The 12,062-nt window shown below is 37.6% G+C and overlaps 1 protein-coding gene across 2 annotated transcripts in view; it reads left to right on the top strand.

Annotated features, from left to right (window-relative positions):
* Positions 1-12,062, top strand: part of LOC135077605 (F-box/LRR-repeat protein 16) — a 25,248-nt gene continuing 13,186 nt past the window's right edge. Inside the window, exons 1-6 of one of the 2 annotated variants that reach the window (XM_063972159.1) lie at positions 1-394; positions 706-828; positions 1,105-1,273; positions 2,250-2,445; positions 3,141-3,289; positions 4,659-4,845. In XM_063972159.1, coding sequence (XP_063828229.1) covers positions 32-394; positions 706-828; positions 1,105-1,273; positions 2,250-2,445; positions 3,141-3,289; positions 4,659-4,807 — 1,149 coding nt within the window. In that variant the 5' untranslated portion in view covers positions 1-31 and the 3' untranslated portion in view covers positions 4,808-4,845. Of the gene's footprint in view, positions 395-705; positions 829-1,104; positions 1,274-2,249; positions 2,446-3,140; positions 3,290-4,658; positions 5,617-12,062 lie in introns of those variants that run through there. The other variant, XM_063972158.1, reaches the window with a different exon arrangement.

Here is a 12,062-nt window from a genome sequence, read left to right on the forward strand (position 1 = left end):
GCCGCGCCCGCTCGTGTGGAGCCAGTTCGTCATGGAGGACAGGTTCCTCGAGAAGTTCTTCCTGTACTTCACGGCGAGCGACCGGAGGAACCTGGCGCAGGTGTGCACGAAGTGGCGCGACGTGCTGTACGCGTCGCCGCGCTGGTGGAGCGGGCTGGTGGCGGTGCTGGAGTGCCGCGAGCTGCGCGCGGCGCCGGGCTGCTGCACGCAGCGCTTCTACAACTCGCTGGTGCGGCGCGGCATCCGCGGTGTCGTGCTGGTCTCGGCCACCGACGACGACATTAACGAATTTATAAGACAATTCCCGTTATCGGCTCACCATGTCCACGCCATCGGCTTAAAAGGCTGCACGATAACTGATAGAGGGCTGGAAGCTATTTTGGATCACTTACAGGTTTGTGTTGTGCATTATTAACAGACTAATTTTATACTGGAAATGACTCAGGAATAAAGAATACTTATTTTATAGATAAAAACGTAAAATCCGCCATGGAGCTCATCGTTTTTAAAAATTCGGAACTATTTATTTGAGCTATGGCATCCTTTCTGATTTAATTTTCTGATGATACATATAAAATTTCTCTTCAGAGTATGGCTGAAAATTTTTTAACACTTTCCATGCTCTGGTTGATAATTTCTCAGTCAAGTCAGAAACATTCATCTTCATAAAAACAACTCATACTTTCACTTGATAATTTTTTTTAGGTTCTGTTTGAGCTAGAACTAACCGGATGCAATGAAATAACCGAGGCTGGTTTGTGGGCATGCCTAACTCCACGAATTGTCTCTCTCACGCTTACTGACTGCATTAACATTGCTGATGAGGCTGTAAGTACACATTTACATTTTAAATTGCAATGACTTCGTATATTCCTAACTTTGTAGAATGAATATGCGAAGTTATTGCCTACAAATAACAAAACATAATACAGTTTAGAAGTAACCGGAATGGTGACCTTATTTTATAAGTATTGTTAAAAGCAAAATTGGGGCGATTATAAATTCAAAGTTAATCATGTTAAGTTTGCTTCTTTATTGCATCTTTCTTTACAATTTGTTGGATACTATTGTAATGGTAATAAAGCAGCTTTTTAATGGTGCCAGGTTGGCGCAGTGGCTCAGCTGTTACCCTCGTTATACGAATTCTCGCTACAAGCGTACCACGTGACTGACGCGGCGCTTGGTTACTTCTCGCCCAAGCAAAGCGCTTCGCTAAGCGTCCTCCGTCTGCATAGTTGCTGGGAACTGACAAACCATGGTGTCGTCAACATAGGTATGTTGTCTACTTACAAACTTCTATCGCTATTTTAAACGCTATCTAATTAGTGCAGATCATTCTACCTAAATAAGTATTCAAGTTATATTGATATGCAGCGCGCAAGTTCGTAATTAGTTAGTAAATGACAAGTACTTTTATAAATAGATCGGATTTACCGAGTACTCAGCCGCCTGTTTACTTCATTGCGTAGTTACGTACTTATACTTAACGAGCGTGCATAGTAAAGAGTCCAATTATGTCGAGTATGCGGTGGCGTTCTTTGTGCGCTCCTAACCCATTTAGGTCAAGAGATCATTTGAGCTACCTTTTCTGAAGTACAAAGTAAGATTAATTAGCATACGAAAAGTGGAACTGAATATTCATAATGTATAACAAGATCTCATAGATATCTTTGGAAATAAAACGACGATTAAGCAATTGCCTTTCGATAAATGAGGCATATATTTTGTTATAATGAAGAGGAGTGTTTTAAGAGTTCCTTAAATTGTAATTCTATTAGTAACTTTGTGTAGTTTTCGAGTTAGTATTTGATCGATTGTTTAAATATTATTAAGTGTAATTGCAGATCAAGATAGATGCTTTTTTAATTAATTAGCTATCTGAATGGTCAACTAATCTGACGTAAAATGTCTCTAAAACGCTTCTGTCTCATTCTCTTAGAGCGTGTTGACGGGCCGGACAGAAACCAGCTCGTCAACACACGCTCTTAATCTTCTACTGCCACGTCCCGTTGTTTTTTTTATAAGTAAACTAGCGGCCGCCCGCGACTTCGTACGCGTGGATCCCGTTTTACCCTCTTAGGGGTGGAGTTTCGTAAAATCCGTTCTTAACGAGCTCCTACGTTCTAAAAAGAACTCCCATGCAAAATTTTAGACTCCTAGCACTTGTAGTTTCTGAGATTTCGTGATGAGTGAGTCAGTCAATCAGTGACCTTTCTATCTTTTCAATTCCTACATAATTCCATCCACAGTGCATTCTCTGCCGAACCTAACGGTGCTCTCGCTGAGCGGGTGCAGCAAAGTAACGGACGAGGGCGTGGAGTTGCTCGCCGAGAACCTGCCTCGTCTGCGCAGCCTCGACCTCAGCTGGTGTCCGCGCGTCACCGACAATGCGCTCGAGTACATCGCTTGCGATCTCAACCATCTAGAGGAGCTGACACTTGACAGGTAAGTTCGGTTTACTACATAAAGTTAATATTCCTTCAGAAAAGAGCAACAACCACGAGCTGTCAAACTAAACCAATTTTGCGTGACACTGGTGTGTCAGAGTCAGTATTATTTCACTGTTTTGTACAATAAATCAATCACTGAACCAGTCATCATGTTTCTTAAGCACTTTTCTCATAAACATCCACGATTTCACTCACGTAAAATCTGAAAATATACAGAGTTCAAATTTTCAGCGAAAAATGGTTCTGTTTGACGTGACGGAGACGGCATTACGCATCTCTTTTTTATCACACAGTGTTGCTGCTTGTGACATCTCGCTCGCTCAGTTCTTTGTTGCTCTATTCCGCTAGGTATATTAACTTTGTGGTGTACTACTCTTGATGCTGGATAGGAAATGTATGCGCGAAGTCGTGGAGTTGCTCGCTGAGAACCTCGTCTGCGCAGTCTCGACCTCAGCTGGTGCAGAACTGACATTTGACAAGGTAATATTGCAACCGCTGGCGTCACACCGGAAACTAAAAGAAACTTGTCGCTGCGTCTGCTGATATTTCGTCTTGAATTCTTGATGGTGGATATTGCGATGTACGACAAGTTGAGCCGTAGCTGTCAATCAATACAGTCGACAGCTCAGATATTTTTGTTACAAAATCGCTCTTATTACAAGTACTTAAGTGCCAAACATGCGGTTGCAGATGCGTGCACATCACGGACATCGGCGTGGGCTACATCAGCACGATGCAGTCGCTGGCGGCGCTGTTCCTGCGCTGGTGCTCGCAGCTGCGCGACTTCGGCGTGCAGCACCTGTGCGGCATGCGCTCGCTGCAGCTGCTGTCGCTTGCCGGTCAGTATGAGCTTGGCTTCAAGCGCTTTAAGCGCTGATTTGGGCGAGTCATCCACGCCAAAGTTATTTGACTTGGTATAGTTGTTGCAACTATACCAAGTCGCTACTGTTCATTTTTCAAGTTTTCATAGACATTACATGACACTACGCTATAGTTATAGATGACCCAAACTGTCCCACCAAACTCATTGACAGAGGAGCGCCACCATCGTTCAACTATATAGTTTTCAACATGACAAAAATCGGAACCAGCGATTCGGTATTGACGGTGGAGCCCCGCTGTCAATGTCACGGATAGGACAGTTCAGTATATTGGGTCTATATGTGCATTTACACGTACACACTGCACACACAAGTAAAACTCACTCGCCTTCGTGAGTTGTAAGAACAATAGACGTGAAACTGATTTCCCTGTTTGCGCCAAACTTAGCCTAGGCGCAGACCACCGACTTATACACTCGACAGCAAATAAATCGCACCACCCGCGACGCGAACTTTAAAGATTTTCTTTTGACACAATAATGGTGCCCCAACAATATTGGTGTTATTTGAAAGCCCAATAAATATCCTTAAAGAAAAACACATTTAATTTCTCAATAAATGATTAACATATACCATAAATGTGACTTGAAAAAAGACCTCACTTTGGGCTCACCTCTGGGATCAATTAGACCAAATTTTATGGTTATAAAACCAAATAATGATCACACGTATCCTCTTTATAAGATGGATAGCGATTAATCCCAACTTAACAGTTTTATAGCCATAAAAGTTGGCTCAAGCGTAACTATCTATTTTTTGAAGAAGTGACTCTGGATCCTTCTAAAGAAACATTTTTGGGGTAAAAACCTTTCCTATAATGAAATGAAGTTTAGAACTAGGCTTTTGAATGGTACCAATATTGGTGTGAAGTGGGGATGCATACGTTTGAAAGTGCTTGTCGCGGGTGGTGCGATTTATTTGCTGTCGAGTGTAGTTGGCCGATAGTTGGGTCGGGCTGTTAATCAGTATGGACATGTATGAAAGTGCGCACATTACAGAGATTTGATATCGGCCGATCTTCATATAAATTAGAATCGGGCCTAACTATCGGTCAACTAAAAATCAGTGGTCTGCGCCTAGGCTTAAAGAGTGGACTCGGTGCAAGGTTGGAAACGGATTTCTTCGTTTACACCAAACGTAAAGAGGGGACGGAAGGCCTGAATGAATTTGATAACTTTTTTTTTAATTTGACATCAAATTGGTCACACGACTATACCAAAACTTTTATCCAGTTGACAAAACGAACTAAAACAACTGACTCTCACTCTTATAACTACATACACTCGCTTAATCCTTTGCAAGATTCCAATGCCAGTTCTTTCTACAGGCTGCCCACTCCTGACGTCCGGAGGCCTGTCGAGCCTCATCCAGCTGCGGCAGCTGCGCGAGCTGGAGCTGACGAACTGCCCGGGCGCGTCGCCCGAGCTCTTCGACTACCTGCACGAGCACCTGCCGCGCTGCCTCATCGTCGAGTAGCCCCGCCGGCTGTAGCCATACAGCCTTTGGAACAACACGTATGTGATTAATTTTATGTAATAACAGATGTTTCTTTTTAATCTAATTTCTTAGATCCTTTTCCCAAAAAGTTCTTATTACCTTTTGGATGTTTCTTGTATGTAATAGTTGATGTGTAACTTTCGTTTGCACTCGCTATTGGTCTCTGAACAAAAGAAAGCGATGACGTCTGAAACGCGACGATTTTGTTGCACATTATTCCGAAATTGCGTTTCACTGGCCGCTTTAATGATTTGATTGGCGCCAGGAAAGAACAGAAATAGAGTTCTGAATAGTTGTAATATCATCAATTACTTCCAACATCCAAAGTCGATTGCATTTAATGAACGTGGTTACAGACAGTTTGTTGACATAGAGAGAAAGGGACGCTGCTCTAGGAGCTTAAAATCTATTGGATAGAGTGCTGTCCCTCTCACTCATGTGACGATGTATGTACAGGTGGTACGTTAGCTAGCTGCGCTAATTGTATTAGGATATACTATATTGTATTTTGGATTGAATTTCTTTCCATTTTTCTTAAATTTTGAACAATCGTAGATTCGTTATTGGTAAGGTAAGACCGAGTGCAGAGGCGTGGAGTAAAACCCGTATTTCAAGTATAATACATTCAGATACTTCGTGGAAGACTGTTGAGGGGTCCTATACTATCTAATGAGTAATAATGTATAAAGCTATATAAGTTACCTCGTCATAATTTGAATAATAAATGTCAGTTATTGGTAAATTTAATTTTGGTATCTCGCTCGATATTATGCAAATAGATGCATACAGTCCTCTCAACTTAAGCTGAGAATTGCATTTGTGTGAGTGCACACCGATAGTGTAGAGTGGCAATCGGCTTGAAGCGCGGCGCGTCCCGCGCATGGTTTAAACCGGTTTATACTAGTTATAGCAAGCGGCCTGAGTCGCGGCGCGTCCGCCACGCGTCACTTCCCTGCCGCTCACATACTTCACTTCACCCCCGGTACTGGTAGCAGATAGACGTGTAATTTTATGTAATTGTGTTCCAAATATTAGTGAAATGGCTGCTACTGTAAGTGAATTTCCTGTACGAAAACCATTAAGCAGGCAAGTGAAACAAATTTTATGCTAATTGAATACGTATTTTAAAGGTGAACGAAAAGTTTTTAGTCTGTTTTTATTTTGTAATTTTATAAAGTTTGTCTTTTTGTTGTATTTTGTAAGGCTGGCTGGACGCCCTCTCTATAAACGGTGCTCGCAGAATATCAGCGTCGCGGTACTTCGTGCCTTGGCAATTGGCATATGCTGAGCGAGGACCTGTTTTTATTTATTTATTTATTTAAAAGGATGTGTCAATTGTCGTTACATCGGCCCAATTGGTAGCTAGTGTTTTATGGAGTTCCTTTTAATAAAACATTAATTTTGTTTGTATGTGTTTTACTAACTGTACTTTTGGCGATCACTCACACAAATGCAATTCTCAGCTTAAGTTGATAGGACTGTACCTCTACTATACAGCATGTACTAAATCTTTCGGCGGGTTACAGACGGTTTTAAAAAATAAACCGAAAGTTTTAAAATATTTTGACCTCTCTTGATTTGAATTATCGTTCACTTTGTGTAAATGTTTGCCATGGTTTTTATAAAAATGGTTATAATAATACCAAAACTAACTGTACGGATGTGATAAAAATATACAGAGCTACAATGTACAGATACTGCATGGCTATGTAGCTGGTTAGCCCAGTAAGTTTTTTGAAAAGAACTGTAAAAATCATGCCTCATAAAAGATAATGTACCCTAAAAATTAAAAAATTATATTATATTCATAATAAAATAAGCTCTTCACCATTAATAATATCATCTGTATTCTTAGGCGCAACCGTCCCCATGGCTCAACTCCAAAGTTAACTAAAAAAAATATTCCACGCGACACTCCCTTCACAGTCGGGTCTCAATCTTCTGGAAGTAACGACTGCTATGAATATATTCTTCTTTAACTCCGATTTCTATGAGTAGATGAATCACCCTGTAAATAAATAGAAAGAGGTTAACGGAAACCAGAACTCTAGGTATGGTAAATATTTAAATTACATACTAAACATAAATATGTAATATGAGTTCAAAGAAATTATCCAATAATTAAAAGGCATCGTCTAAGAATATGGATGTAAAAGTCTGCCTTCTAGTAATAATTTCAAAGGCTATAATAGCTATAGGGGTGTTATAGTTCAATTACCTAAACTTATAGTATAACGTTCATATTTTTGACATCATGCAATCTTCAATCAATAATATACTTATAATATTTTAGTTATGTATTTGAATAGGTTTAAATTTTAAAATAATTTTGAGACAAATCTTATTATACTTAATAAATTAGTTGATAATCCACCCCACTGCATTGCATTTTTTTCACTAAAAGACCAATTTCAATAGTCCATAAATTAGTATATGGTATCATTGAATGGTTTCTGTTTTACTTGAATAAAGAGACAGTGGCATAGTAGATTGCATAATTTCTATAAAAACAAGTTGTATTTTATGTTTGGATAGATGTATATTATTATTACTTACCATAGTTAAGTACCTCGAATGTTTGTGCTTCTTTTTATCATTCTTATTAATTTTTATTACATTATGTATGTATATTAGGAGTCGTTGTTTCTTATTCCTAAATGTTTGCTCAAATTGTTTGAATTGCCATGGCGGGAACAGTGTAAATATATGAACGACTGCTGCAATAAACTTACTATCAACAATTTGCTCGTAAGATTATGGTAACAGATGTTTTAACATGAATAATAATAGTCAAAAAGATGAACACAAAATTGTATACTTTGATAGTATAGATTTGATCATACCATGAATAATAATAGTCAAAAAGATGAACACAAAATTGTATACTTTGATAGTATAGATTTGATCATACAATTTGTAAATGATACAAAACGCATTTAATACTTTGATGCACATAAGCCCTCACAATGCGAAATCAAAGTCAGTTCGGGACGCCTGAAATTTCACTTCGTGCTCGTTTGACTATTATTACATGTCTCTCTATGTAATACTTTATTAGTGAGATAATCAATAAAATAATTTAATAATTTGTGTGGATTGTAAATGATTTAGATTAGATCAATTTTATGTTAATATTAATGATATAGATTTTTATTGACATAAAACTTTATTTAACAATATAGATTGGCATTATATTCCTGATATTCAGATACCCGCATGTTTATCTATGGAAAATGAGTGTGCTGTTGTACTAATACTTCTTTTCATTCATATTTTCTAGTCCATTTATAAAATACGTTTATCAGACTGGGTTTTATAGGATTATTTTTTCGGATCTCTCGTTATGTTTATAACTTGCTTTCTAGTCAACTTCTATATACTGTATACAATTTATTTATTTATCTCATAAGGTGTTGAGAAATATTTCCCTTTCAATTAATAAAAATGTCATATAATAAATCGGACAATATTATAATAAAAACATTTAAATGAAATCTAGTATTTTAGACACTGTTATGATAATTTACAACTCTTTTAGACCATTACAAACTGTATTCTGCGCCTTTAGGACTGTAGTGCGTTTAGTATTAGACGAATAGGGTTCTTATTTGACGTAATAGGTAAATAAGCTAAGGCTGACTTTCGCATTTCTAACATCAGACTGGTCTGTTGGGACAAATGCGGGCTTTTGTTTTGTTATTTATCTCCATGCCGTCCGAAACCGCATCACTGTAGGAATGAGTGAGTTTCTATTTCTTTGACCAATTGATATTTGTGATGTCACTTCGATGGCAGCAAAGACGTGATATAGTAATTCTTTCATCAGGGCTGGTCACACATTCATTGAATAAATGAACGAGTACATAGTCTGTAAGAAATTTCAAATTAGGACCAGCTCTTATGAAAATACCTCGTTACTCAAAGGAAAATAATTCTAGAATATCGATGAAGCATTCAAGTAATATAGAGATTACAGCAATAATTCTAGGGTAATTCACATAGCGCGTGGTACCTCATTAACAGTGTTATTGACGAGCTGATGTTAAGCTAGGTCTAGCTAGTAAAATTAAATCAGACGTTGGCTAATAGCGTTTAGACACCACAGTATTTAAAATTGTAGCCTATAATGGTAGTTATAAAGTGCACAAGAAACCTGTGTCAATATGGTAGATTCATAAAAAATTAAAATCAGTACATTAAAACGCACTTGACACTAATCAATAGTTCGCCGGTTACAGCTAATTACAGCATGATAAATTAAAAAAATGATACATTAGGCTAAGGGTTTGTTACAAATATGTGCTACGCTCCAATTTCTCTATTTAGCACTAACGATAGTGAAATCGAATCGTAGTGCAGTAAATATTGCATACCAAATTCAATTAAGGCTTGGTATTTCTGCTAAAGTAGGTATTTCGCGCTGTCAAAATCTGCGCGCGCAATACTTCGCCGAAGACAGCGCGCCAAAGAGCTCTCGTGGCTACACAGTATAGAAATACCAGTTGGTTAGGTTAGGTTGACTTCCTTTCGTTCAAGCGTCACACTCACAGCACTTTCTAATACAAATCATATCCAAGTGATACAAATTAAAACAACTTTCAGAATTTTTGGGAATATATTTTAGAATCGAATAAATATAAAATATAACTGCTAAAGTAAACACGGTTCAAAGAGGCGTGGCGTCACCCGACCTTCCGGAATTTTCAAGATTACGTCACCCGACCTATCGTTAGGTCCTCGGGAGCTTGAGCGATTGGAAAAACATTTTATGATCAGTTACTCTTAGTAGCGATTATTTAGAGCTTGGATAATAAATTATAGTTGTTGCAATTCACGAAACTTTGCATGTGGTTAATTACATTAATCAGTACACGCATCAATTTTGTTCAGTCTTTTTGTTTATTAATAAATAAAAATATCATACTAAAATTGCATACATATTTTTTTGTATTGGTCTGGGTGTTTTCTTTCCATAATTTATGTATAACGTATGTACGGGGCTCTGTATTGAAAATCACTATGAGCATCACACGCGGTTACCTGCCGCAGGCACCCGCTCTGAGCACTCATGGGAGTTAATGCAGAGGTCGCTAGAGTTTGACTTTGAGCTTTGTTTATAGTCATTACGAAGCAGATTTTGATGGGAAACTGCACTGTCTTGAATTCGAAAGGGTAATTTGACGGTGTTAGGGGAATTCTAGGAATAAATGCAGTGCCTCCTCATTGAAATTGAGACATTTCAATTTGAGATTTCACTTGACATTGATTGCAATCTGACATGGAGTTTTCAAACACTTGTAAAAATAAAAAGAAATTAAATCAAAAGCAGTAAGACTCCCAAAATAACTTTCTACCCCTTTTACACGTTTGTCATAAATTATAATATTAAGGAATTGTTAAGCAAAATTTCAAATAGATTGAACCAAAGAATCACTGTCCCATACAAACTTTGCCCCCTTATTTCACCCCCTTCATTTCTTGACCCCATTTCGGAAAATCGGATGCCTACGTCATACAAAGAACACACCTTCCAACTTTTAGGTCTCTACGATATCCGTCAGTCATTTAGGACAAAGCATTTTTATTAGTTGTCCGATACTCTATCGTTCCAGGTATGTCATTGACAGGAGGGCGCTACTATCTTAATGGGTTATTTATTAGTCCCAACTTTATGCCACTTGACATTTCAGAATCGTTTGACTTTAGATACCTAAGCGATTTGATATTCAGAGTCCCTTAATGAAATCAAGTTCTAAAATAACTTGAGGTGCTGTACCCGATCAAGCTTTTCATTGCAGGACAGTTAAATAGTTTTATTATTAGTTTCTTCTTTAAGTCTTGATTTGTCAGAGTAGGTAAAGGCTCCATGAGAGCAAAATTTAGCTTTATAATAGTTTTTAATTTTTTTCTTGACATATTTGACGCCTTGTAATCTCTCGTTAATATAGGTCCACACAAATAAAGAATGTTTGACTTTAATAATTATGCTCTTACATAATAAGAATAATATAAGAATAAGAATTTTTCGGTTTTTATATAAGGTGTTATTTTTTTAACTGATCATATTTTACCAACACATCCTATTACCCCCTATTGGGTTAGTAGTAGTTTCGCACGATTTTCCTTCGCATGAATATGCGAAACGTCCCCTTTCAATAATAATTTTTTTTAGTAGGCGTTTCGCCCGGATGTATTAGAAGTATTAAAATCGCGTGCGAATCGACTCTTTTTTGAACTAGTAGTATGCGATTACTAGTTCTCAAACGGGTCGATTCGCACCCGTTCGATTGTGAAAACCAAACTAATATATTTACTGTAAGTAAATGCTAAATAGTAAATATTAGTTTGGATTGTGAATATCCTATCCTACTATAATATTATAAAGGCGAAAGTTCGGATGTCTGGATGTCACGATGTCTGGATGTTTGTTATTCTTTCACGCAAAAATTACTGTACGGATTTTGTTGAAACTTTATAGTATTATTGTTTATAACCCAGATTAACATATAGGCTAACTTATGACGATATGTGACAAACAAATTTCAATAAATAAATAAGACGTGTCTAAAAAGCGCCATCTACCTATCGTCATTGGTTAAAATCTACAGCGCTGGACAAACTACTGTATGACGTTTGTAAATATTCATTCAGGGGAAGCCGTGAAACGCCATCTATCAACATGATATCTAACGGGGGTAAAACAAGGTCCACGCGAACGAAGTCGCGGGCGGCCGCTAGTTTATAATAGGTAGCTTTCCCTCCGCAACCTTATTGGTATTCCATGTATGTGTCTTTTAACTGATTTCTGTTAAAAATTTCATGTAAAATTTGTCCAGTTATAACTCCATTTACATCTGCATCTGTAAACAAGGGTTCATGTTCTTCAGCCCAGATGCCGAGTAAACAGAATCGTCTTTCAGTGACGTGCAGCTGCTCCTATATTTGACCCACTGACCTAATTTTTTATTATTTATTTGTATCAGTGTGCTCTTCTAATAAGTGTAACAAGACGATTGTATGTAGGTACTATTAATATGTAATTTTAACTCATTGGTTTTGTCTCATATTTAAGGAATTTACTATGTATCATGAGTAGAGTCTTCGTTTAAAAGGATGCGAACGATTTAAATTTCAATAGGTAGACAAAATTGATAATTCTTAATTATCAAATATTTTAGCTTTCTCCAGTAACACTGATATTATTATACTGTGACTCATCAAAGTCATCATTGTC

This window comes from Ostrinia nubilalis, chromosome 13, assembly GCF_963855985.1.
Source record: "Ostrinia nubilalis chromosome 13, ilOstNubi1.1, whole genome shotgun sequence".
In the NCBI taxonomy this organism is placed as follows: Eukaryota; Metazoa; Arthropoda; class Insecta; order Lepidoptera; family Crambidae; genus Ostrinia; species Ostrinia nubilalis.